The following is a 26,042-nucleotide window of genomic DNA, read 5'->3' as shown; positions in this document are numbered from 1 at the left end:
AGTGCGCCTGCGCGGATGGGCGGGGCGAGGCTTTGCGCAGGCGCAGTGTACCCGGTTGGCCGCTCGGTCGCTCCCTCCCCCCTATATATACGGCGCGCTCCCGGCGGCGCTCTGGCAGTGGGCCGCGCGCCCCCGCGCCGTGAGGAGCTGCAGCTATGGGGGTGAGCGGGGAGGGGGGTCGGGGGCCGAGGGCCGATCGGAGTGGTTTTAGTGAGGGTGGGAGCGGTTTGAGGCCTTTTCCAAGGGGATCTGGGGGGCTGTGAGGGGTTGGGGGCTTCTCGGGGCCCTCTGAGGTGAATTGGGGCCTTGGGGGGGGCAGTGTGGGCCGTCTGGGGGCCTCTCTGGGGGGACCTGGCGGCTCTGGGGTGTATCTGAGTGCTTTTAGGGCCTTTCTGGGGCCTTCTGGGGTAAATTGGGGCCTTGGGGGCGGTTATGGGGCCGTGTGTGGCGGTCTGGGCTTCGGGGGGCAATGCCAAGCTGGCCATGAAGGCGAATCACCGTCTGTGGGTGCAGTGAGTTCCATTTGCCCCCACATGAACCCATAGGGGCGCATTTGGAGCCTCCATCCCAGCCGGCTGTGAGCTCAGTTTGCAGTGGGACCACCCCGAGACCCCAGAGCGGGGGTCGCTGTGGGGCTGACCTCCCCCACCCCACAAAGCACAGCGTTCTCCCTGGGCTGTTCTCCTTTAGGGCTTTTCCAGTGTCGTTTTGGGGGAGACGAAGCCCAGGAGCCCTCCTTGGCACCGAAACTCAATGAGTTCGGAGCCTTTGAGGGGGTTGTTGGCATTCCGGGGTTCCTCCTTTCCTTCTCTGTCTACCTCCCATCTATCAAAGCATTGTTTTCTCTGGAAAACCCCTTTATTTGCGAGGAGGCCTGGGGCCGAATCCCCCGTGCTGAGGCTGTCTGTGGGTTTTGCTCACTGTTCTTCTTCTGGGCTGCTTGCTTATGGCTTTTCTCGTAACAAAAGCGTTCTGGTGGATGGAGGCAGGGTTTTGTTGGCTTAATAAAGCACACCCTTAACCACCTTTCCCTTTCCTGCTCAGAGGAAGTCGAGCAAAGCGAAGGAGAAGAAGCAGAAGCGCCTGGAGGAGCGCGCGGCCATGGCTGCTGTGTGTGCCAAGGTGGAGGCTGCCAACAAAGTGAGCATCACTGGGGTCAAAACGGGGGGGGGGGGGGGGGGTTGGGGGTGAGATGCCCACCGTGGCTGTGTGGGCCCCTCCTGCTTCCCCGCACCTGTTTCTGGGGCGGCTCTTTGCTTTCTTTCCTCTGCTGCAGCTCGAAGATCCCCTCGAAGCCTTTCCGGTGTTCAAGAAATACGACCGCAATGGGTGAGCGCCTCTCAGTCCCCCCTCAAGCTGCTCCAGTTCCTTCCCGGTGCCTTCCCTTTGCCTCCTGCTGCTTCCCCGTCCCCCTCAGTCCTCTTCTGCTGTCTCCCAATCCTCTCTCATTCCCTCCCAGTCCCCTTTTAGCCCTTATTCTCTACCGGTTGCATCCCAGTCTCTGCCTTGGTCCCCGCAATCTTCTTCCAGCACCATCCCAACGTCTCCCGGTCTTCTTGAAGCCCACCCAGTGTCTCCAGCTCTCTCCTGGTCCTTTCCCAGTGCCCCCCCCGGCTCCAACCCTTTCCCTCCTCCCACAGCCTCAACGTCTCCATCGAATGCAAACGCGTCGCCAGCCTGGAGCGAGCCACGGTTGATTGGGCCTTCGAGCTGACCAAAACCAACATGCAGACACTGTAAGCGTACCCGAAACCCACCGATCTCACCCCCCAAAAACTCTGGGATGGCTGCCTCAGGGCCCCCACGGTCTCCCTGCAGGTATGAGCAGAGCGAATGGGGCTGGAAGGACCGGGAGAAACGCGATGAGCTGACGGATGAGCGCGCCTGGTTCCTGATCGCACGCGAGCCCAGCGCCCGCCCCGTTGCCTTCTCCCATTTCCGCTTCGACGTTGAGTGTGGGGATGAGGTTCTGTACTGGTAGGTGGAGCTGGGATGGAGCTGGGATGGGGCTGCTCCACGTAGCCCAAAATGGGGCGGTTTTGCCCCAAAAACAGCGCTGGGCTGTCCTTACAGCTACGAGGTGCAGCTGGAAAGCCAAGTGCGGCGCAGAGGGCTGGGCAAGTTCCTCCTGCAGATCCTACAGCTGGTGGCCAACAGGTGAGGGTGGACGGGGCTCATTATGGGCTGGGAGCAGCGCACCCCCCGCGCTCATTTCTGGGGTGAAAACGGGTCTTTTCGACACCGTTCTTCCCTCTGACCGTCCCCATCCTCGCAGCACGCAGATGAAGAAAGTGATGCTGACGGTCTTCAAGCACAACCACGGCGCCTATCAGTTCTTCCGAGAAGCGCTGCAGTAAGCACCACAACCCCCCCCCAAAATCGCCGCTTTTCGCCCCGTTTTCCCCTTCCCATAACGTGGTGTCCCCACGTCTGTCTTGCAGCGCGCTGGCGACGTGAGGGCGTGGGCCGGGGCAGGCGGGCACGGGGCCGGCAGCCATGAGAGGTGGGTGCGTGGGGGCCCCCCCCTGCTGCGGGTTTTGAGGCAGATTTGGGGCTTTCCAGAACTTTTCAAAGGGTTTTTGACCCATTTTTTTTGGTGCAGGTTTTGAGGCGGTGAGGGATTTCAGTGCATTTCTGATACGGTTTTTCTTTTTCTTTTTTCTTTTTTTTTTTTTGCTGCTTTTTTGGTAAGATTTTTTGACCCGCTGTCTTCTTTTTAAGTGGGGTTTCTTAACTCTTCTCTGTTCTGGGGGACTTTTTTGTTTGTTGTCGCTCTAAAGACTGTTTTTAGTGAGAGCTTTTACCCCTTTTGGGGGGATTTTTCGCCCCTCTCTGCTGAGGTGCTTTGGCCCATAACTGGGGTTGGGTTTAACGCATTTTGTGAGGCTTTGCAGCTCTTCTGGGTGCTTTCAGGACCACTTTTTGGGACTCATTTTAGCTCTTCCATGCTTTGTGTTTTGTTTGTTTTGTGGTGAGGCGTTGTAGCTCTTTTTTGGGGGGACTTCAGCACTTTTCTGAAGGTTTTAGGTTTTTTATCCCTTTGTTTTTAGCTCCCCATTTTTTTTTCCTTTGAGGGTTTTTAGAATCTTTTTTTTCCCCTTATGGAAGTTGATTTAAGCCCTTTTCCCTTCCAGGTGCTTTTTAACCCCCTCTGGGGAGCTTTGAGCCCCCTTTTCACCCCCTGGCTTCGGGTTTTCACCCCTTTGGTGCTTTTCTTTTTGCCCCTCTGACCTCTCCTGGCGCGAGCGCTTCACTCCCTCAATCCGAACCCCCCCCGGCTCCACACCCTCCTCCTTTTCCCCCATACCAGAAGGCCGCAGCTGCCCCGGGGGGTGATGCAGAACCGCTGCTGACCTCCTGGACCTTCTCCTCCAGGTTTGATATCGATGATTCCTCGCCCAGCGTCTCGGGCTGCTGTGGGGACGACTGCTCCTATGAGGTCCTGAGCCGGAGGACGAAATTCGGTGACGGACACCAACTCCCTGCTGCTGGGCACTGCGGCACCTGCTGCCACTGAGCCCCTACAACCAAACCCACCGTATCTTCACCCAAAACTGGCTCTGCGTCGAGGACAGGCAGCCAACCTGGCTGCACTCCCCTGTTTGTCACCTCCGTGTTTTTGGGGGCCTTCAGGTAGTATTCACCATCATAGGGTGACCCTTAGGACCCACCTGCCCACATGCCTGGGGCTGGGGCTCTCACTTTGGGGATTAAGAAGGGATTTTACCCGTTTCTCTCGGTTTTGGTCGCTTTGGTTTATATGTTACAAATAAAAAGCTAGAATTTGTGCTATCGGACTACGTTTCCCGGCGTCCCCTGCGCACGTGGCTCCGAGTAATGAAAGAAACCTCCCGCCATGCCCCGCGGCGCTCGGCCCCGCGGGGGCCAGGGGGCGTGGCTTGCGCTGAGGGGGCGTGGCCCGCAGGGCTCTGCCCCAATGAGCGCTTTGGGGGAGCGGTTCCTCTCAACCAGTGGCAGAGCGATATCGTTCCCTGCTCCCACCTCCCTATTTCCGCCGGAAGTGCGGCTGCACTTCCGCCTCGCACAGATCCTTGCTACCATGCCGCTCCTCGGACGCTTCGCCCGCTCCCTTCTGCGCTCTGCCGCCCGCCCCGGCCCGGCCCCGCGCGGGATCGTCTCGGGGCCGCCGCAGCACCCTCTGGGCACCGCGGTGAGCTCTGGGGCCGGCTCGGGGAGGGGGTGACCTTGGAGAGAGGGTTCTGAGGTTCTGACTGCCGCTGTGCCCGCAGGAGAGCGTCGTGGGCCTGCTCGCCATGTTTGTCACCTGCCTGGGCCCCGCCGCGTGGGTCCTGTCGCACCTCGAGGACTACAAGAAGCGGGAGTGAAGCCCTCCCCCGCCGCTCTGGGACCAGCGCCGCCGCGGACCTCCTCTCCGGGACCAGGGCCTACGGGCGCCCCCTCCCCAATAAAGGCCGCTTACGCCGCGTCCGCCTTCTCCGATTTTTGTACGCGTGTTTGTGTGTGTGTGTTGAGGGGGTTGACGTCATCATGTGACGTCACACTGCAGCTTTGGGCATGTTTGGCGGTTGATGAGGGCCGTCCCCCGTGGGGCGGTCGTTGGCCGGATTGGTTGCTAGGGGGCGTGTCCCGTTGCTATGGGAAATATCACGTTGCTGGGGGTGTTTCCTGTTGCTATGGGCCGGGCTGGTTGCCAGGGGCGTTCCCCGTTGCCAGGATCCCAGCCCGTCTCTAAGGACTCTCCGTGTTGCTAGGGGGCGGGCCCGTTGCCATGGGCTGCATTGGTTGCCATGCGCGGGCTCCGTGGCTGGGGGCGGGGCTTTTATCCCCGCGGTTGCTAGGGGCGGGGCTTCCATCTCCGCGGTTGCGAGGGGCGGGTTCTGTCACTCAGAGCGCGCTTCCGGCGGGGCGGCCGTTGCCCCGGAAGTGCTTCTTCTCAGCCGCCGGTGCCCCGGAAGAGCAGTGCGGGGCGGGGCAGCGGCGGAAGATGGCGGCGGAGGTCCCTCAGCAGCAGCCGGAGCCGCTCGGCCCCGACGCGGACGGTAACGGCGCAGCCCCGAGCCCGGCCCTGAGCCCCGCGGCGGTCGGGAGCTCCGCAGCTCCTCCATGGGACCCCCGGGCCCGGCCCTGCGCCGTGCGGTCGGATCCGCCCGGAGGGCCCCACGGTCCGGAGCGCCGCGCGGAACCCCGCAGGGACCCTCCGAGCTCCACAGGGAGCTGCAGAGAACCCATGGCAGCTTAAAGAGCCCCCGCAGAGCCTCACGCAGCCGCATAGAGCTCCCATTACCCCATACGGAGCCCTGCAGAACCCCCGGAGCTCTCCATACGGCCCCATATTGCGACTCTGTAGCCCTAAATGGGCTCTTACGGAGATCCTATAGGTGTCTGTAGAGGCCCCAGAGCTCCCTATAGATGCCCTCAAAGCCCCACATGGAGGCCCATACAGACCCTGTAGAGCCCCATATAAAACCACTGCAGCCCCACAGAGAGCTTATTTTGGCCCCAGAGCGCCCCATAGACTCACCCGTGGTTCCCTGTAGGGTCTCCATAGCACCTCAGTGCCCCCCACTGATACCCCACAGGCCCCAACCTCCCCTAGGAACCCCCAATACTCCCCGTGGCACCCCAGTATCCCACACACACCCCCTACATCCCCCAGTGCCTCCCATAGTACCCCGGTATTCCCTGCAGACCCCCATAAACACCCCCATGGCTCCCCAAAACCCCTCATAGCACTCCGATGTCCCCCCTTCAGAGCCCCCCAGCCCCCCCACAGGACGCCAACACCCCCCAGAACTCCCCATATGACCCCCATTAGGGCCTCCCCCTATTTTGGGGCTCCCCTAACCCCACATCCCCCTCCCCCCCCCCTCCCAGGAGTGAACTGCTTAGCCTACGACGAAGCCATCATGGCGCAGCAGGACCGCATCCAGCAGGAGGTGAGTTTCCCCCACTCATTAACTCCCCCTACTAATTAATTAACCTCCCCCCCCCCCTCCCCCGTGTTAATTACGGCACCCCTCCCAGATCGCAGTGCAGAACCCGCTGGTGTCGGAGCGCCTGGAGCTGGCGGTGCTGTACAAGGAGTACGCGCAGGACGACCACATCTACCAGCAGAAGATCAAGGTGGGCACCAGCGCACACCAGCACACACCAACACACACCAGCACACACCAACACACACCAGCACACACCAGGATGGCGCTGGAGGTGTCCCCACAGCACCCCTGTGGCCCTGAGAGCCCCTTTCAGCTCTTCTGTCCCTGTTTGGAGCACCCTCGCATCCCCGTGTCCCTTTGGGCTCTCTGTTCTGTCCCCTTGGCACGTTCCTGGTGTCTGTTTTGGGTGTCACTGTGTCCCCAGCCCGTCCCCACATCCCCACGGGGTGTCCCCGTGTCCCTTTAAGGTGTCTTTGTGTCCCTTTAAAGTGTCCCCAGGCTGTCCCGGTGTCCCTTCGGGGTGTCTCCATATTGCTTTAGTGAATCCCTGTGTCCCCTTCAGAGTGTTCCTATGTCCCTTTGGGGTGATCTCACGTCACCCAGGGGGTGCTGGTGTCCTCTAGGCTGTCCTCACGTCCCCTCTGGGTCTCTTCATGTCCCTTTGGTGTCCCCTCAATGTCCCTACATCCCTTTAGCATGTCCTCGTGTCCCCTTTGGATGTCCTCGTGTCCCCTTGGTGTCTCCATATCCCTTTGGATGTCCTCGTGTCCCCTTGGCGTCCCCGCATCCTTCTGACGTGTCCTCACGTCCCCTTGGTGTGTCCTCATGTCCCCTTGGGGTCTCTGTGTCCCTTTGGATGTCCTCGTGTCCCCTTTGGGTGTCCCCATATCCCTTTGGGTGCCTCCACGTCCCCTCGATGTCCCTGTCTCCTTTTGGTGTGTTTTCACACCCCCTCTTCCACGCCTCCACTTGCCCTCAGGGTCCCCTTGATGTCCCCACGCCCCTCTGACCCATCCTTTGCCGTCCCCCTGACACCCCCAGCGCTCCCACGTCCCCTCTGTCCCCTCACGTCCCTTTCGGGTCCCCTCTGTCCCCAGGACCTCCTGCAGAAGTACTCCTACATCCGCAAAACGCGGCCGGATGGGAACTGCTTCTACCGCGCCTTCGGCTTCGCTCACCTGGAGGCGCTGCTGGAGGACAGCCAGGAGCTGCAGCGGTGGGTGCTGCTGTCCCCACATCCCCCCCCGTGTCCCCCCCACCCCCCCACCCTTCGCTCAGTGCCACCCCTTTGTCCCACAGCTTCAAGGAGATCTCGGCACGCAGCAAGGACGAGTTGGTGGCCCAGGGCTTCACCGAGTTCACGATCGAGGACTTCCACAACACGGTGGGGGACATCGGGGGGGTCGCTGGGGGTGTGGGCCGGGGGGGCTGCGTGGCAGCGGTGTGACCCCACTCACGGCACGTCCTGCGTGTCCCCGTGTCGCCAGCGTGCGTGTTCTCCTGTCGCTGTGGTCTGTCCCCGTGTAACCCCGTAAGGTCACACGTGATCCCACGTATGACCCCACAACGTGCGTAGCACTTGGCATGAGCCCATGGCGGCGCGTGTAACCCTATGGACGACCCCACAATGGCCCGTGTACCCCTTGTAGGACCCCGTGGGGACACGTGGCCCTGTGATGTGGTGTATAACCCCGTGACAACGCGTGTTACCCCGTGACGGAGCGTGTAACTCAGTGTATGAGCTCACAGTTACACGTGTGACCCTATAGCAGTACCTGTAACGCCACGTCTGACGCGGTGGCTGTGCATGTGACTGCACAACGATGCGTAAGCCCCGTATGACCCCATGACAACGCGTGTAACCCCATGTGTGAGCTCACGGTTACACGTGTGACTTCATGGTGATGCGTTGTGAGCCCATGATGATGCGTGTGACCCCACGACAGTGTGTGTAACCCCACAACCGCACGTGTGACCCCATACAGACCCACATAACCCCACAACCCCCCACCTCGTCACCCCACAGTGACACGTGTAACCCCCCATGTGACCCACGGTGACACACATAACCCCACGTATGACGCCGTGGGAATGCGTGTGACTTCACGATCACGTGTGTGACTCCACCACAGCGTGTGTAACCCACGCAGGACCCCCCAGCCACGCGCGTGACCCCATACAGACCCACATAGCCCCGTGACCCCCCCCTTCTTGTGGCCCCCCTGCAGTTCATGGAGCTGATTGAGCGCGTGGAGCGCGGCGTGCCGCTGCCGGAGCTGCTGGCGGCCTTCAATGAGCCCAGCACCTCGGACTACCTGGTGGTTTACCTCCGCCTGCTCACCTCGGGCTGCCTGCAGCGCCACCGCCGCTTCTTCGAGCAGTTCCTGGAGGGCGGGCGCAGCATCAAGGAGTTCTGCCAGCAGGTGGGCCGGGGGGGGCCTTGCACGGGGCTCGTGTGCACTCACAGGGGGCTGGTGGGCCTTGCATGGGGCTTGTGCACACTCACAGGGGGCTGGGGGGGCCATGCACAGAACTTGTGCACACTCACAGGGCTGGGGGGGGCCTTGCATGGGGCTTGTGCACACTCACAGGGGGCTGGGGGGGCCTTGCATGGGGCTTGTGCACACTCACAAGGGACTGGGAGGCCTTGAATGGGGCTTGTGCACACTCACAGGGGGCTGGGGGGCCTTGCACGGGGCTCATGTGCACTCACTGGGGGCTGGGGGGGCCATGCACAGGACTTGTGCACACTCACAGGGCTGGGGGGGCCTTGCATGGGGCTTGTGCACACTCACAAGGGACTGGGAGGCCTTGAATGGGGCTTGTGCACACTCACAGGGGGCTGGGGGGCCTTGCATGGGGCTTGTGCACACTCACAGGGGGCTGGGGGGCCTTGCACGGGGCTTGTGTACACTCACAGGGGGCTGGAGGTGCCTTGCATGGGGCTTGTGCACACTCACAGGGGGCTGGGAGGCCTTGCACGGGGCTTGTGTGCCCTCACTGGGGACTGGAGGCGCCTTGCACAGCGCTCGTGTGCACTCACTGGGGGCTGGAGGTGCCTTGCACGGGGCTCGTGCACACTTATGAGGGGCTTGTGTGTCCTCACGTGGGGCTTGCACACCTACTGCCTTGTGCGTGCTCTCGTGGGGCTTTTGCTTGCTCAAACAGAGCTTGCACGGCCCAAAGCACCATTTGCACCACCCGGCATGGCTTTGCACTGCCCCCAAACCCCCCTCGCACTTCTCTTGCACGACTCTGAGCAGCACTACACGGCCTTAAACACCCCTTGCACGACTGCCACAACTTTATCACGCCCCCCACTGCCCCAAATGCCCTTCGCCTTTCCCTTGCACGCGTCTGCACGGCTTGCACGACCATGCACCCCCCTCCACCCCCCCCCACCGCCTCCTGCACAGCTTCTCCCACCCTCGCACGCCCCCCCCCCGCACGCCCGTTGTGCACAGCCCTCCTTCTCCCTGGCAGGAGGTGGAGCCCATGTGCAAGGAGAGCGACCACATCCACATCATCGCGCTGGCGCGGGCGCTGCAGGTGCCGGTGTTGGTGGAATACATGGACCGGGGTGAGGGCGGTGCCACCAACCCCCACGTGTTCCCCGAGGGCTCACAGCCACGCGTCTGCCTCCTCTACCGCCCCGGCCACTACGACATCCTCTACAAGTGACCGCGCCGCTCGCACGGCCTCGCACCATTCCCCCCGGGGGCCGTGCGGGGCTTTGCACGAGGCCTGCGGGGCCGTGCGCGGCCCGCCGTGGCCTCACGAGGCTCTTGCACGAGTCCTCCGTGGTGGTGCGCGGCCCCATCCAGCCTTGCACGAGTCCCCCTGGGCCGTGCGCGGCTCCTTCGGGCCTTGCACGAGGCCTGCGGGGCCCTGCGTGGCTTCCCGTGGCACCGCGAGGTCCTCACACGAGTCTCACAGGCCTTTGCACGGCCACGCCTGGCCTTGCACGAGTCCCGCAGGGCCCCGTCAGGCCTTGCACAACCCTCCAGGGTCTTCAGCAGCCTCACGTGGGCCTTGCACGAGCCCTGCAGGGCCTTGCACGAGTCCCCGTGCACCCTTGCACGGCCCTCGTGCATCCTCCCCCCCCCTCGGTTCCAAATAAAGACGTGGCCCCCCCCAGTTGTGCACGTGTTTATTGGGGGGGTACAGTGGTTGGGGGGGGTTTGGGGCAGAGGAGGCAGGTGGGTCCTGGTGCAAGGAGACCTTGTGCAAAGTGTGGTCCTGGTGCAGCGATCCCTCCAAGGCATCCACGTGCAAGAAGATGCGTACAGTGCGCTCTCGTGCAAGACGCGGTGCTCGTGCAAGACGTCCTCGTGTGAAACCCCGCTGTGAACTCACACCCTGCACACTCCTCGTGCACGGCCCCTTGCACGCGTGTTGCCGACTGCTGGGACCCCCCCAATTACCCCCCACATCCCCACAACTGCCCAGAGGTGGGAGGGGAGGGGGGGGTCACACTCATCGCGAGCCCCTTTGCCGCATCCCCCCATGCGTCGTGCAAGCCGTGCGCACAGCTCGTGCCGTTCTGGTCCCCGTGCGATCCCCGGTGCAGCCCCCCCCCCCCCCCCCAATCCCGGCTCCCGGCACCGCCCCCTCCCCGCCCGCCGCCCTCCCACGCCCGCAGCCGCCGCCACCGCCAGCAGCGGCCCCGCACCGCTCCGCCCGGCCCGGCCCGGTAACGACCCCCCCCTCCCCCCCCCCCTCCGGAGTCCCCCCTCGGAGCCCCCATTCCCCTCATTCCCCCCCCCCCCCCCCCCCCCGCCCAGGGATGCTCGGCGCCGCGGGGATGGATGGGAATATCCGTGTCCCCCCCCCCCCCCCCCAACCCCCCCCTCTCCGGCAACACCGACGGACCCCCGCGCCCCCCCCCCGCTCCTCCCCCCTCCTCCCAACCCCCCCCACTTCCTCCCCGCCCCCCCCAAGTCCTCCCCGACCCCCCCTTCCCCCATTGATGCTCCGAGGCCTCGGCGCCCTCCCCCCCATTCCCTCTCCCTCCCATATCCCCCCCCTTTCATTCCCTCTCCCCCCCTCCGTCCCCCCCCCCCCCCCCCGAGAACACCCCGAGAATCCCCCCCTCCTTACAGCCAATAGAGACCCCCCCCCCACCCAGGGCCCCGCCCCCCTCCTCTCGGACCCCCCCGAGCACCTGGGACACCCCCACCCCCCGAGACCCCCCCATAAGCCATGAGAAACCCACCCCCCCGATCCCATGACCCCCCCAAAGCCCCCCCCCCCCCCATTGGGAAACTTGGGGGGGGGTCAGGCAAAGTGGGACTCCCCTAAAATCTGGAATGGGACAGAGAGCTTTGGGGGGGGGGGGGAGGGGTATTGATAACGGGGGGGGTACCAATAATTGGGGTTGTGATATGGGGGGGTGATAATGGGAGGGCAGAACTACGGAGGGAGTTTGGGGGGGGGGGGTCCCAATATTGGGGGTCAGGTCCCGATATGTTGGTTTGGAGGGGGGGGGGAACATTCTGTGTCTGGGGGGGGGGGGGCGCGAATAACGTTGGGGGGGTCTCCGTGTTGGGGGGGTCCCATTATGGGGGAGGCTCTGTGATGGAGGGGGGCTGGGGGAGCTTGGGGGGGGGCATGCCTCAGTTCACCCCCCCCAGAGGCCGTGGCTGATGCAAGGGCATCCCTGGGGGGGGGGGGGGCATGAAGTCCTTAATGAGCTGCTGCTAATTAGCACCACTCCCCCACACACACACCTCAGGGCTGGGGGTTCCTTGTGGGGCTTCGTTAGTGTGGGGCTGGGGAGAAGCTCGTTAACGCTGAGCCTAATTAGTGCAGGGGGGGGGGGAATGGAGGGCAGGGGGAGATGTAAGGGTGAGGTGCATGGGGGTGAGAGAGAGCGTGCATTGCACGGCTGTGTTGCACGCAGACGGGCATCTCACGGCGGCATGCGTTGCACGAGGGTGTGCATCTCACGGCTGTGTTGTGTTGCACAACAGCGGCTGTTGCACGGGAGCGAGTGTTGCACGAGGCTGTGCGTCGCAGGGAGGCGTGTGTTGCACAAGCATCCTTGCACGGGGAGAGCTGTTACACGAGGCTGTGTGTGCACTGCGCGAGGGCAGTCACTGCACAGGAGCAGGCGTTGCACAGACTGTGTGTTGCACGAGAGCGTGTCGCATGAGGGAGGCTGCCGTGCAACAGCAGGCGTTGCAGAGGGTTCTCATGCAACAAGTCTGTTGCACGAGTATAACTACTGCACGGCAGCATGCTTGCAGAGTGCACGCTGCACGAGGCGTGCGTTGCACAAGAGCAGCTACTGCAGCGGCTGTGCGTTGCACAATGGCAGCTGTTGTTGCACGAGAGTGTGCACCACGTGAACGCGGCTGCTGCACAAAAGCAGGTGGTGTGCATCGCACGAGGGGGCGTGCTGCACGACGGCAGGCTTTGCACGAGGCCGCGTGCACCGCAGGGGGGGGTGTGTGCGTTGCACAAGAGCTCTCCTTGCACGAGAGCGTTGCACGCGGCGGTGCGAGCCCCTCCCTCCGTGTTTCTCCCCCACAACACAGCGGCCCCCCCGGCCCCCCCGGGAGCGGCCGCGCGGCGCAGCCATGGGGCACCGGAGCCGGTAGCAACCGCGGCACGGCCACAGCACGGCCACGGCACGGCCACGGCACGGCCACGGCACGGGGACAGCACGGGGACGTCGTGTGCTGGGAGCACCCCCACGACTGAGGTAGGGGAGGGGGCGGAGAGGGGGAGCACGGGGTGCGATTGGGGTTGGAGTGGGGTTGGGATTGGAGTGGGATTGGGATTGGATTGGGGTTGGGATTGTATTGGGATTGGGAGTGTATTGAGGTTGGGACTGTATTGGGTTTGGGATTGGATTGGGGTTGGGATTGGATTGGGGTTGGGATTGGATTGGGGTTGGGATTGGAGTGGGGTTGGGAGTATATTGGGGTTGGGAGTGCATTGGGGTTGGGATTGGATGGGGGTTGGGATTGGAGTGGGGTTGGGAGTATACTGGGGTTGGGATTGGAGTGGGGTTGGGATTGGATTGGGGTTGGGATTGTATTGGGGTTGGGAATGTATTGGGATTGGGAGTATATTGGTGTTGGGGTGGGATTGGATTATGGTGGAATTGGGATTATGATCACATTGGGATTGGGGTGGGGTTGGGATTGTATTGAGATTGGGGGTACATTGGAATTATATTGGGGTTGGGATTAGGAATGGAATGGGGATTGGGATTATATTGGGTTGGGATTGGGAGTATATTGGGATTGGGAGTATATTGGGATTATATCGGGATTGGGATGGGATTGGGATGGGATTGGGATTAGGAACGGAATGGGGATGGAGATTTGGATTATTTGGGGTTGTGTAGAATTGGAATTAGGGATGGGATGGGATTGGGGTTATATTGGGATTGGGGTGGGGTGAGGACTGGAGACAGAGGGAGTCGGGGATTGGGATGGGGATTGGACCTGGGGGTGGGATGGGATGGGATGGATGGGATGGGATTGAGGTGAGGTGGTATGGGATGGGATGGATGGGATGGGATGGGATGGGATGGGATGGATGGGATGGGATTGGGGTATATGGGATGGGATGGGATAGATGGGATGGGATGGGATGGGATTGGGGTATATGAGATGGGATGGGATGGATGGGATGGGATGGGATGGGATGGATGGATGGGATGGGATTGAGGTGAGGTGGTATGGGTTGGGATGGGATGGATGGATGGGATGGGATTGGAGTATATGGGATGGGATGGATGGGATGGGTGGATGGGTGGGATGGGATTGGAGTATATGAGATGGGATGGATGGATGGGATGGGATTGGAGTATATGAGATGGGATGGATGGATGGGATGGGATGGGATGGATGGGATGGGATGGGTGGATGGATGGGATGGGATTGGATGGATGGGATGGGATTGGAGTATATGAGATGGGATGGATGGATGGATGGGATGGGATGGGAAGGATGGGATGGATGGGATGAGCAGTAGGCTGACACGGGGTGAGGGGTGGGAACGGCGACGGGATGGGGCCGCCGGGGCGACGGTCGGGGTGACGCCCCCTCCACCTTACGGGGGGTCCCACCTCCGCGCTCCCCCCCCGCAGCCCCCCCCATGGCCCCCCCTCCCCCGCCCCCCCTCCCCTGGGCGCTCGCCCTCCTGGCCTCGCTGTGGGGCGGCGCGGCTCCGTGCCCGTCCGTGTGCCGCTGCGCCGGGGGCCGCGTGTACTGCAACGACCGCGGGCTGACGGCCGTCCCCGAGGGGGTCCCTCCGGGGGCCACCACCCTCTTCCTGCAAAACAACCGCATCGGCGACGCCGGGATCCCCCCCCGCCTGGGCCGCCTGCAGGCGCTGCGCGTCCTCTACCTGTACGCCAACGCCCTGGAGCAGCTGCCGCGCCACCTCCCGCCGGCGCTGCGGGAGCTGCACCTGCAGGACAACAACGTGCGCGGGCTGTGCCGCCGGTCCCTGGCGCGGGCGCCGCTGCTGGAGCGGCTGCACCTGGACGACAACTCGGTGTCGGCCGCCGGCATCGAGGAGGACGCGTTCGCCGAGAGCGGCCGGCTGCGGCTGCTGTTCCTGTCCCGCAACCACCTGAGCAGCGTCCCGCCCGGCCTCCCGCCGGCGCTGGAGGAGCTGCGCCTGGACGACAACCGCATCCACACCATCCCGCTGCGCGCCTTCGAGGGGCTGCCGGCGCTGCGCCGCCTGGTGCTGGACGGGAACCTGCTGGCCAACCAGCGCATGGCGGACGACACGTTCAGCCGCCTCTACAACCTCAGCGAGCTGTCGCTGGGCCGCAACGCTTTGGCCGCTCCGCCGGCCAACCTCCCCCGGGCGCGGCTGCGCCGCTTATCGCTGGCGGCCAACGCCATCAGCCACGTGCCGGCCGGCTCCCTGTCGCGGATGCGGGCGTTGGAGCGCCTGGACCTGTCGGACAACAACCTGACCACGCTGCCCCGGGGGCTGTTCGACGACCTGAGCCGCCTCAGCCACCTGGGGCTGCGCAACAACCCGTGGTTCTGCGGCTGCAACCTGGCCTGGCTGCGGGACTGGGTGCGGCGGCGGGCGGCCGGGGGGCTGGAGGTGCGGGGGCTGCTGTGCCAGGCGCCCGCCCGGCTGCGGGGGCTGCCCGTGGGGGAGCTGCGGGGGGAGATGGACGCCTGCGGGACCCCCGCGCCCGCCAACGGCGCGCCGGGCGTTGCCGTCGCGTCCGGCGCACGGGGGGCCGGGGGTCAGCCGGGGGTCGGGGGCCAACATGGGGTCGGGGGCCAGCCGGGCGTCGGGGCTCAGCCGGGGGTCGGCGCTCAGCCGGGCGTCGGGGCTCAGCCGGGGGTCGCGGTCCCGCCGGGGGTCGCGGTCGCTCCGGGCACGGCGGGCGCTCCGGGCGCTGCGATCCCGCCGGGTGCCGCCGAACCCCCCGCGGCCGTTTCCCCCCCGGGGCTTTGGGTCCAATCGGCCCCGGGGGGGGCATTGAGGGTCCGTTGGCCGCCCGCCCCCCCCGGCGCGTCGTTACGGCTCAGTTGGCTGCGGCCCGGGGGGGGGTCCGTCACCGAGACGTTGGTGCGGGGGGAGCGGGGGGAGTACGTGGTGACGGCGCTGCAGCCGTTCGCTCCGTACCGCGTCTGTCTGTCCGTCCTCGACGCCCCCGGCGCTCTGCCCCCCCCGCTTTGTGCTCAGGCGCGGGCCGGGGGGGGCGATCCGTCGCCCCCCAACTCCGGGACCCCCGCTTCGCCTCACGCGCCCCCCCCGGTTTTCCCTCGGGCGGCGGCGGGGGGGGCGGCGGCGGCGGCGCTGTTGGCGCTGGGGGTGGTGGGGGGGTGTTGGAGGCGGCGGAGGGGCGGGGGGGGGCTGCCCCCGCCTTTGCATCGCGGGGGGGGGGGGAAGGGGGGAGGGGGGGGCTTGGCGCTCAGACCCCTCCGCCCCCCCCCCGAGGACGGGGGGATCCGCACGGTGTACCCCCCCCCGCCGCCTCCCCCGCCCCCTCCCGCGGCTCGGGGGTACCGGGGGGGCGCGGTGCCCCATGGAGTGCTGGGGGGCGGCGGGGGGGGATCCTGAGGGGGGGGGGGGGAAGGGGGTCGAGGGGCCTTATTTTGAGGGCCCCCACCCCCCCCCCTTTATTGAGGACATTTTGGGGACCCCCTCATTGGGGACGTGTGCGGCACACCCCATAGTTTGGGGACCCCCACCGCAGAGGACATTGGGAATCCCCCCCTTCTTTTGAGGGTCCCCCAAAGGGCGCTTCGGGACCTCTGCATTTGGGGGACCCCTCTGAGAGGACACTTTTGGGGTCCCCCCCTTCCACTTACAGACACTTTGCGTCCCCCCCCCCGTTTGGGGAACCCCTCTTAAGGGACATTTGGGGACCTCCCCATCTTTTCGGGGTTCCCCATAGGGACACTTCGGGACCCCCCCCCGTTTGGGGACATTTTGGGGGAGACCTCCCTCCATTTTAGGGACCCCCATGGAGACATTTCCCCCCCCCCCCTCCCAAACTTCGAGGCCATCCAAGACCACTTTGGGGGCTGTCCCCCCCCTGCTGCCCCCCCCCCCCCCCCCCCGGCCCTTTTTGGGGCACTTTGGCTGTTTTTAAGGAGTTTTTTTTTTCCTTTTTGTCACCACTTTGGGGGAAAAAAAGGCGGATTTTGGTGCAAAGACTGTTGGGGGCCTTTGGGGGGGGGGAGGGGGGGGAAGGAACGCCTCCCCCCCCCCCGGAACCAAATCCGCACCAACCAAAGTGCCCCTCCCCCCGAGGTGCCTTCACCCCCCCAGGGCCGGTGGTGAAAATGGGGGTAAAAAGGACAGAAATGGGCAAAAACCGCCCCCGGCCCCTCTCTGCTCCCCCCCCCCCCCACAGCCCCCCCCTCCCCAACAGAAAAATAAACGCGGCCGTTCCTTTTGGCGTCGCTTGGTTCTTTGCGCCAGGAGCACGCGCGTGTGCAAAGAGCGAGAGGGTGTTGCACGAGAGGTGTGGTTTGCACGAGGGGGCGGGGCTTGCACAAGGGGCACTCTGTGGAGGAAGGGTCGGAGGGTCCCGGCTTTAAATCCCCCCCCCCCCCCCCCCCCCCCCCCGACGCCGTCTCAGGACAGGACAGCATCCCGTGGTGCAAGCCCCGCCCCCTCGTGCAAGCCCCGCCCCCTCCCGTGAGAAGAACCAGCGCGAGTCCTCCCCGCCGCCAGGGGGCGCCGCAGTGCGACCTCCGCACTCCCTCGCCATGATTGACATCTCGCGCAACCAATGGCAGAGGTCGAAAATTCCAGAAGGCCATGGAGACTTTCCACCAATGGGGCGGTGTGAGCTCTTCTTCCTCAGCCAATCAGCGCGCGGGGCGGGCCTTACTTCCGGCTTCCGGCAAGGAGGCGGAGCGCGAGGGGGCGGGAGCTGTTTGTCCCTCCTACCAATCGCGAGCAGCACTGCTCGCGTACAGCCAATGGGAGGGCGCGTGGGCGCCGGCGGGCCAATGGGAGCCGGGGGGCGGGGCCGGAGGCTTCTAGCAGCTTCCAGAAGGCGGCGCGCGGTGGCAGGCGCGGAGCGGAGCGGGTTGGGAACGGCGGCGCCATGGAGGAGGTGGGGGCGGGGCTGTCGGAGGGGGGAACGGGGGTCCGGGGGTCCTGGGGGGGAGGTCCGGGCAGCGGTGTTGGAGGCGAATCCGGAGGGGTCGGGGGCTTCAATGGAGGGTTGGGGGCGTGCTGAGGGGGTTTGGTGTCGTGGGACGGGGAGGCGGTGAGGTAACGCCGGGCCCTGCGGTGGGGCCGGGGCGGTGCTGAGGGGGTTGGGGGCTTTCAGTGGGGGTTTGGGGGGGTCCTGGGGGGTCTGGGCCCGGGGGGTGGCGGTAAGGGGGAGCCCCCGGGGGGCTTTGCGGCCTCAGGGAGGGATCCTGAGGGGATTTGGGGCTCCAGAATGGGGCTGGACGGGATTCTGAGGCCCTGAAATGGGTGTGGGGGGCGATGCTGAGGTAATTTGTGGCCTTAAATTGGGGTTAAAGGCTTCCTGAGGCGGTTTGGGGTCCTGAGGGGGGACCTGGAGGTGATTTGGGGCCTTGAAGGGGGGCTGAAGGGTCCTGAGGGGAACTGCGGCCCTGTAGTGGAGTTAATGGTGATCCCAGCAGTGCTGTGGGGCCCGGGGGGGGCTCTGGGGGGGTCTGTGGTCCCAAAATGGGGCTGGGGGGGAACCCTGGGGGGGTTTGGGGCCTCCACACTCAGCCCTGAGGGGTGTGGGGGTGTTGGGGCTGGGAGGGGTCCCAGCATGGAGCTGAGCAGGCAGTGTGGAAAGCATGGGTTGGCACTGAGTTCTGTTTGCTCACGGATTTATTGTTGTGCATTTTCTATTTTCTTTTCTTTTTTTTCTTTTTTCTCCACATCGTCTCCTTTTCTTCTCTTTCTCCTCGTTGTCCTTTTCCTCATTTCTCTCCATCCCATTCTCATCTTATTTCCTCACTGTTCCATCTTTCCCTCCTCTTCGTGTCTCTTATCCTCTTTTTCTCTCGTTTTTCCCTTCAAACTCGCACTGTTTTTATCTCTTTTGTTCTTTTTTCCTTTTCCCATCATTTTCTTGCTGGTTCTTCTATTTCTTTATCTCATTTCTCTTTTTTTTTCCTACTTTTTCACCTCACATTATATATATGTTCTTTATTGCTTTTTCTCACTCTTTCTTTCCGTTTTATTCTCCCCTTTCTCATTCCCTTCCTTTCCTTTCTCATTTTCTCCCCTCATTCTCACACTCATTGCTTCTTTTATTCTTCTTCCCTCTCCCTTCTCATCCTCTCCCCCCTTTTCCCTCTCCCCATCCCTTCCTCTCTCCTCCTCCTCATTCCTTCTCTCTCATTTCCTCCCCTCAACCTCACGCTGTCTTTACTTCTTTCATTCTTCCTTTCTCTCCCCATCCCTTCCTGCCTTCTTTCCTTCTTCCTTTCCTTTCTCTGTCTGCTTCTCATTTCTCTTTCCTTCCCTCTTATTTTCTTCTCTCAATCCTACACTGCTTCCTTCGTTCTACCTCCCTCTCTCTTCTTTTTCTCATCCCATTCTCCCTCTCCCCATCCATTCTTTCCTCTTCCCTCTCCCTTCTCTTCCTCACCCCATTCTGCCTTTCCCCATCCCTTCTTTCCTCTTCCCTCCCTCTTCTCTTCGTCACTCCGTTCTCCCTTTCCCCATCCTTTTTTCCTCTTCCCTCTCCCTTCTCTTCCTCGCCCTGTTGCCCCTCTCCCCATCCTTTTTTTCCCTCTTCCCTCTCCCTTCTCTTCCTCGCCCCATTCTGCCTTTCCCCATTCCTTCTCTCCTCTTCTCTCTCCCTTCTCTTCCTCGTCCCATTGTCCCTCTCCCCATCCTTTTTTCCCTCTTCCCTCTCCCTTCTCTTCCTCGCCCCGTTGTCCCTCTCCCCATCCTTTTTTTCCCTCTCCCTTCTCTTCCTCAACCGATTGTTCCTCTCCCCATCTCTTCTTTCCTCTTCCCTCTCCCTTCTCTTCCTCACCCCGTTCCACCTCTCCCCATCCCTTCCTTCCTTCTCCCTCTCCCTTCCCCCCCCCCAGGCGCAGGCTCTGAAGGAGCGGGGCAATCAGGCTCTGGCAGCGGGGGACATCGGCGCAGCGGTGCGGCACTACACGGCGGCCATCGCCCTCGACGCCCACAACCACGTCCTGTACAGCAACCGCTCGGCTGCCTACGCCAAGCAGGGCGACTACAGCCGCGCCCTGGCTGATGCCTGCCGCACCATTGAGCTGCGCCCCGACTGGGCCAAGGTGGGCTGCTGGCACCGGGACGTCCCCGCCGGCGTGGGGCAGCGGCTCTGCATCGGTTTGGGGGGGTCCGTCATCACCGGGGTGTTGTGTGGAGTGGTAATGCTGGCGTCTTGGAAGTGCCCTGTGGTGTTTGGGCTCCTCCTGACGCTGTGACGTCGTGCTGATGTCACTGTGATGTGGTCACACCATCACCGTCATGTGCTGATGTCACTGTGATGTGGTCACACTATGATGTTGTGCTGATGTCACTGTGATGTGGGCACACCGTCACCGTCATGTGCTGATGTCACTGTGATGTGGTCACACTATGATGTTGTGCTGATGTCACTGTGATGTGGTCACACCATGATGTCACATTGATGTCGCTGTGATGTGGGCACACCGACACCGTGATGTGCTGATGTCACTGTGATGTGCTTATGCCATTATCATGATGTCATGCTGATGTCACTGTGATGTGGTCACACTACGATGTCACGTTGATGTTGCTGTGTGTGGTCACACCATCACCATGATGTCATGCTGATGTCACTGTGATGTTGTCACAGCATGATGTCATGCTGACGTCACTGTGATGTGGTCACACCATCACCATGATGTGCTGATGTCACTGTGATGTGGTCACACCATTATGTCACATTGATGTCCCTGTGATGTGGTCACACTGTCATTGTGACATTGTGTTGATGTCACTGTGATGTGGTCACGTCATCAGATATTGTGCTGACATCATTGTGATGTGGTCACACCATCGCCGTGATGCTGTGCTGTCACCTGTGCGTGGTGCTGCTCGCACAGAGCACTGCTGGGCTCTCTGAAGCACTGGGAGGTGTTTGGGGGTCGTGCTGGTGTCACAGTGATGTCACCACTGTGATGTCGCAGTGATGTCGTGGTCTCAGCATCACACAGGGCTGTGCAATGGGGGCTGAGCCCAACGCAGTGATGTCACCACAGCACCCTGCACTCTGTCGTGGTGTCACCGTGGTGCTTGTGGAGCTCCTGAGGCACTGCAGTGAGTTTGGGGCTGTGTGACACCTCCGTCACGTCACCATGGCGACTCTGATGGTGACATCACCGCAGCAGCATTGCGGTGGTGACATCACTGTGATGTCACAGAACTGTCCCTGTATGGGGCTGCTCAAACAAAGCAGTGGTGGTGGAGCTCCTGGACTGCTGTGGGGCTTCTGATGTCATCGCCACGTCACCATGGTACCCTGTGACATCATCACGATGTCATTTTGTCACCGCTGACATAGGACTGCTCGCCCAGAGTGGCAGCACGGGGGACCCTGAGCCATGCTGAGGCCTTTTGGGGGCATGATGTCACCATGACATCATTGCAGTGCTGTTGTGATGTCACCATGACGTCCTGCTGTCAGCACAGCGTGGAGTCACGGGGTGGCCCTGAATGCCTTTGGTGCATCTGTGGGGGGAGCGTGACATCATCACGGTGCTGTCGTCGCTGTGACGGTGGCACAGGGGCGTCGCAGTGACGTCACGGTGACGTCACGATGTCCCCACACAGGGCTACTCACGCAAGGCAGCGGCGCTGGAGTTCCTGAACCGCTTTGAGGAGGCCAAGGCCACGTATGAGGAGGGGCTGAAGCACGAGCCTGGCAACGCACAGCTGCGGGAGGGGCTGCACAACATGGAGGCCAGGCTGGCCGGTGAGGGTGGAGGGAGGGGAGGGTTTGGGGGTCACTGAGGGGGTGTTTTGGGGTCACTGGGTGGGGTCAGAGGGATCTTGAGGGGGTTTTGAGCCGTAGAACGGGGCTGGAGGGGATCCTGGTGGGGGTTCTGGGTCCCCGAGTGAAGTTAGAGGGGACGTGGGGGGGGGTTACAGAGTAGGGCTGGGGGAGTCTTGGGGTCATGTAGTGGAGGGATTTGGAGTGAATTTTGGGGTCCTGGAGTGGGAGTGGGAGGGTCCTAATGGGTATTTTGCATCTGAGAGTGGAGTTAGAGGGGTCTTGAGGGGAGTCTGGGGCTGCAGAATGGGGCTGGGGGGGATCCTGAATGGGTTTTGTGGTCCTAGAATAGAGTTAGAGGGGTCCTGGGGCAGTTTTGGGGTCCCGGTAGAGGGCTGAGGGAGACTTTAAGGGGTTGGGGGGGGGGGTCACAGTGTGTGTGGGGGGCGGGGGGGATCAGAGTGGGATTTGAGGTGTTTTAAGCGGGAATGTGGGGAGTCATGAATGGGTTTTGAGTTCTCAGAACGGGGTTGGAGGAGTCCTGAGGGAGATTGGGGTTTTGAGGGATTTTAGGGGGGGGTTCCGTAGCGGGGCTGGGGGTCCCTGAGAGATTGTGGGCTCCCAGCGAGGGGTCCTGAGGGGCTTTGGAATCTCAGAGTGGGGCTGGCGGCAGCTGAAGGGTCTTGGGGGTCCCACAGAGGAAGAAGGGCACCCTGCAGGATGCTGTCCCGGGGGGGCACAGCGTGGAGAGGTCTCAGCTGGAACCTGGGGGTACTGGGGCCTCCCTGACCCCCATGCCCCCTCCCCCGTGCCCCCTCCCCAGAGCGGAAACTGCTGAACCCCTTCAGTGTCCCCAACCTCTACGCCAAGCTGGAGGCGGACCCCCGGACGCGGGCGCTGCTGGGGGACCCCAGCTACCGGGAGCTGCTGGAGCAGCTGCGCACACAGCCCGCCGAGCTGGGCACGTGCGTGGGGGCTGGGGGGGAACTGGGGAGGCTGGGGGGGTGGGGGGTGGGCTAAGGGGGGAGATCTGGGCCGTGTCTTAGGCTGCTGGGGTACCTGGGGCAGATTTGGGGGCGGTAGGAGGGATTTGGGGTGGGGTTCTGGGAGTGTTTGGGGTAGGATTAAAGGGGGCGGGGGGGGTTGGAGCGGGTTTTGGGGGATGTGTGGGGTGAGTCTGAAGCTCTTAACGTGGATTTGGGGGAAGGTTGGGATTTGGAGCGGTTTTAGGGGTGGATTTGGAGTGGGTTTGGGGGTACTAGAGTGGGATTTGGGGGTTCTGGGGGGGGATTAAGGTGTGTTCTGGGGCGTGTGGGGCTGGATTTGGTGTTCTGGGTGGGGTTGGGGATAATTGGGGCAGCATTTGGGGTGATGGGGGGGACTAGGGTGAATTCTGGGGTGGCTCTTAGGCTCTTGGGGAGTGTTGGAGCAAGTCTGGGGATGAGTCTTGGGTCCTGGGGAGGGTTTTGGGGCAGGATTTGGGGTAGTGGCGGATTAGGGTGGGTTTCAGTGGGGCGCTGGGATGGATCTTAGGGGGGGCCGATCCCCCACCCACCCACCCCCCTGTGCCCCCCCAGGAAGCTGCAGGACCCCCGGGTGATGACGACACTCAGCGTTCTCCTGGGGGTGGATCTGAGTGGGGCTGAGGAGGAGGAGGAAGCCATGTCCCCCCCGCCGCCCCCACCCCCCCCCTCGGCCCGACCCGCGCCCTGAGCCCATGCAGCAGGACCTCCCTGAGAACAAGAAGCAGGTCAGACCCCCCCACACCTCTCCAGCCCCCCCCCCCCCGACCCCTCCCCTAATTTTAGGCCTTTTAACCAACTTGGCCATGGCGGCTGCAGGCGCAGCGGGAGAAGGAGCTGGGCAACGAGGCCTACAAGCGGAAGGACTTCAGCACTGCCCTGGCACACTACGACCGCGCCGAGGAGCTGGACCCCACCAACATGACCTACATCACCAACCAGGCTGGTGAGCGGCGTGCCGGGGGGGGCAGCACCCCAAAAAACAGCCCCCCCCCCTCATCCACAACCCCCCGACTCCCCCCTATAGCTGTCTACTTCGAGAAGGGCGACTACAACCGGTGCCGTGAGCTGTGCGAAAAAGCCATCGAGGTGGGCCGGGAGAACAGGGAGGACTACAGGCAGATCGCCAAGTGAGCGGAGCAGAGCGCACCTTTTGGCTGGGGTGGGGGGGCACGTTTTGGGGGGGCAGCCCCTAATGCTGCCCTGCTCCCCCCCCCCCCCTCCGCAATAAAACAGAGCGTACGCCCGCATCGGCAACTCGTACTTCAAGGAGGAGCGCTACAAGGATGCTGTGCACTTCTACAACAAGTCCCTGGCCGAGCACCGCACGCCCGACGTGCTCAAGAAGTGCCAGCAGGTGCTGCCGGGGGGGCTCTGGGGTGGGGTGGGGGGCAGCAGGGTGCAGCCCCCCCCCCCCTTCCTTCCCCCAACCCCATGCTGTGTTGTACAGGCGGAGAAGATCCTGAAGGAGCAGGAGCGGCTGGCGTACATCGACCCCAACCTGGCGCTGGAGGAGAAGAACAAAGGCAACGAGTGCTTCCAGAAAGGTGAGGGTTGGGAACTGGGGGGGCAGTGGGGATCCCCCAAACTTCAGACTGACCCCCCCCCCCTCCCTCCCAAAAGGGGATTACCCCCGTGCCATGAAGCACTACACCGAGGCCATCCGGCGCAACCCGCATGATGCCAAGCTGTACAGCAACCGTGCTGCCTGCTACACCAAGCTGCTGGAGTTCCCGCTGGCGCTGAAGGTGGGGGGCACCTGGGGAGGGGGGGAGGGGGGGGCTGGGGGAGTTTGAGGATGGGGTCTGAGGCTTTGGGGGTACCCAGGGGGTCTGGGGAGCTGGCTTGGGGGTTCAGAGCTCACCCAGGGAGTCTGGGGGACTCCATAAGTGAATTTTGGGGCACAAATGGAGGATTCGAGGCTGTGGTTTAAGGGTTGGGGGCTTCTATGGGGTGGGGATCCAGATTGGAGGGGGGGAGCGGGTTTCGCTTAGGATATTTGAGGCTGTTTTGTGCAAATGTTGGGGTTCTCTGGGCACCTTCGGGCTTACACCCACCCCCAATGGGTGCTCAAGGATTTTGGGACCCCCTCAGGGACAAATTTATGCCACTACCGCCCCCATTTTTCCCCCCAGGACTGCGAGGAATGCATCCGCCTGGAGCCCACCTTTAGTGAGTGCCACCGCACAGGCTGAACGGGGGGTTTGGGGGGGCAGTTCTTGGCTCTGGGAGCGGTCTGTTTTCTTGGGGTGCCCCCCAACCCCCCCACCTTGTGTTCCCCTTCAGTTAAAGGCTACACCCGGAAAGCGGCAGCCCTGGAGGCCATGAAGGACTACAGCAAAGCCATGGACGTGTACCAGCGCGCCCTGGACCTCGATGCCAACTGTAAGGTGAGCCCCTTCAGCCTTCCCCCTCCCCAAACCCCCTGGGGGTCACGAGGACAGCCCCATCACCCCCTTTTTCTCCTCCCCCCCCCCCCCCCCCCACAGGAGGCTGCTGAGGGTTACCAGCGCTGCCTGCTGGCTCAGTACAACCGCAACGACAACCCCGAGGAGGTGAAGCGGCGCGCCATGGCCGACCCCGAGGTGCAGCAGATCATGAGCGACCCCGCCATGCGCCTCATCCTCGAGCAGATGCAGAAGGACCCCCAGGCCCTCAGCGAGTGAGTGGGGCCGGGGGGGGCCCTAAGGTGTCCCGGTGTCCCCAGCACCCTCAGGGGGGGCACAAACTGCCCCCCCCCCCACCCCCCCGCTGTGCTCCATCCCTCCTGGTGTCACTTGCAGCGGGCGTTGTGTCGTGGATTGGGCCTGAGGATCTCATGGGGTGTCACTGTGTGTCCCCAACACCTCTTGGGGTGTCAGTGGGGGTCCCTGAGTTGTCACCCTGTGTCCCCAACACCTCTTGGGGTGTCACTGGGGGGTTCCTGAGTTGTCACCCTGTGTCCCCAGGGCCCCATGGGGGTGTCACTGGGGTCCCCATGGTGTCCTCAGCACCTCTTGGAGTGTCACCGTGTGTCCCCAATGCCTCTTGGGGTGTCACTGGGGGGTCCCTGCCATTCCCTGGGGCCATGGGAAGGGTCTGGGTGTCCCCATGTTCCCTCTGACCCCCCCCCCCCACCCCCCCCAGGCACCTGAAGAACCCCGTCATTGCCCAGAAGATCCAGAAGCTGATGGACGTCGGGCTGATCGCCATCCGGTGATGTCACCGTGTCCGAGTGTGCCCCCCTCCCCCCCCCAACGCCCATGGGAGACCCCCCCCAAAAAAATTGGGGGAGGGGCAGGGAGGGGGGGTGAGGTGGAAGGGAACCCCACCTGGGAAGCAGCCCCCCTCCCATCGCCTTGGGGCTACCAGAGATGCTGCAGCCCCCATGTGGGGGGTCTTGGTGTCCCCACAAGGGGGGGGGGGGGGGGGGTTGGAGTTTTGGGGGGGGGGGAGGGGGAGGGGGAGGTGGGGTGTTGTCCCCTCTTCCCCTTCTCCTCCTCCTCCCCTCCCCCCACAAAAAAAAACCCTGTTGTCTCGGTTTTGGGTCGCCGCGGCCCCAATAAAGAGCGGAGCAGTTGCCAGGTCATGGCTTCTGAGGGGAGACTGGGGGCAGGGGGGGGTCCAGAAGTTTGGGGGGGGGCAGAAGGGGGGCAAAAGGGGGGTGCCTGGATATGGAGGTGGGGGGGAGGGCGAGGGGGTAAA

General features: G+C 63.2%; 5 protein-coding genes across 7 annotated transcripts; all 5 read left to right on the top strand.

Annotated features, from left to right (window-relative positions):
- The first annotated feature begins 34 nt into the window (after positions 1–34).
- Positions 35–3,797, top strand: NAA40 (N(alpha)-acetyltransferase 40, NatD catalytic subunit). 3 transcript variants are annotated; one of them, XM_015272991.4, is made up of 9 exons: positions 35–161; positions 1,045–1,140; positions 1,277–1,329; positions 1,641–1,736; positions 1,819–1,977; positions 2,074–2,157; positions 2,276–2,353; positions 2,442–2,503; positions 3,376–3,396. In XM_015272991.4, exons 1-8 carry the CDS (start codon positions 156–158, stop codon positions 2,455–2,457), a joined length of 588 nt encoding a protein of 195 aa, XP_015128477.1. In that variant the 5' UTR covers positions 35–155; the 3' UTR covers positions 2,458–2,503; positions 3,376–3,396. The 3 variants fall into 3 exon arrangements, with proteins under 3 accessions (XP_015128477.1, XP_015128475.1, XP_015128476.1); XM_015272989.4 differs by lacking the exon at positions 2,442–2,503 and having other exon boundaries at positions 3,376–3,797; XM_015272990.4 differs by lacking the exons at positions 2,276–2,353; positions 2,442–2,503 and having other exon boundaries at positions 3,376–3,797.
- A 44-nt stretch (positions 3,798–3,841) lies between these two features.
- Positions 3,842–4,445, top strand: COX8A (cytochrome c oxidase subunit 8A). The gene is made up of 2 exons (XM_001235548.5): positions 3,842–4,171; positions 4,251–4,445. The coding sequence occupies exons 1-2, from the start codon at positions 3,857–3,859 to the stop codon at positions 4,344–4,346; spliced, it is 411 nt and encodes a 136-aa protein (XP_001235549.4). The 5' UTR covers positions 3,842–3,856; the 3' UTR covers positions 4,347–4,445.
- Positions 4,446–4,940: 495 nt separating this feature from the next.
- On the top strand, positions 4,941–10,055 carry OTUB1 (OTU deubiquitinase, ubiquitin aldehyde binding 1). Its single transcript, XM_001236781.7, has 7 exons — positions 4,941–5,021; positions 5,857–5,918; positions 6,007–6,105; positions 7,016–7,134; positions 7,218–7,302; positions 8,147–8,341; positions 9,402–10,055. Exons 1-7 carry the CDS (start codon positions 4,967–4,969, stop codon positions 9,597–9,599), a joined length of 813 nt encoding a protein of 270 aa, XP_001236782.2. The 5' UTR covers positions 4,941–4,966; the 3' UTR covers positions 9,600–10,055.
- Positions 10,056–13,013: 2,958 nt separating this feature from the next.
- FLRT1 (fibronectin leucine rich transmembrane protein 1) lies at positions 13,014–15,974 on the top strand. The gene has a single exon (XM_025145510.2). It carries the CDS (start codon positions 14,031–14,033, stop codon positions 15,972–15,974), a length of 1,944 nt encoding a protein of 647 aa, XP_025001278.2. The 5' UTR covers positions 13,014–14,030.
- Positions 15,975–17,436: 1,462 nt separating this feature from the next.
- Positions 17,437–25,917, top strand: STIP1 (stress induced phosphoprotein 1). Its single transcript, XM_040655146.2, is given in 15 exon segments — positions 17,437–17,484; positions 19,442–19,651; positions 21,177–21,318; positions 22,160–22,301; positions 22,914–23,019; positions 23,021–23,086; positions 23,178–23,304; positions 23,386–23,488; positions 23,595–23,715; positions 23,809–23,905; positions 23,982–24,106; positions 24,494–24,530; positions 24,645–24,748; positions 24,848–25,020; positions 25,485–25,917. Coding segments are annotated over 15 exon segments (1,635 nt in total). The 5' UTR covers positions 17,437–17,475; the 3' UTR covers positions 25,558–25,917.
- The last annotated feature ends 125 nt before the right edge of the window (positions 25,918–26,042 follow it).

Source organism: Gallus gallus, chromosome 39 (genome assembly GCF_016699485.2).
Source record: "Gallus gallus isolate bGalGal1 chromosome 39, bGalGal1.mat.broiler.GRCg7b, whole genome shotgun sequence".
NCBI lineage: Eukaryota > Metazoa > Chordata > Aves > Galliformes > Phasianidae > Gallus > Gallus gallus.
Note: the sequence above shows the minus strand (reverse complement) of the source record. Positions and strands in the feature narration are given on the sequence as shown.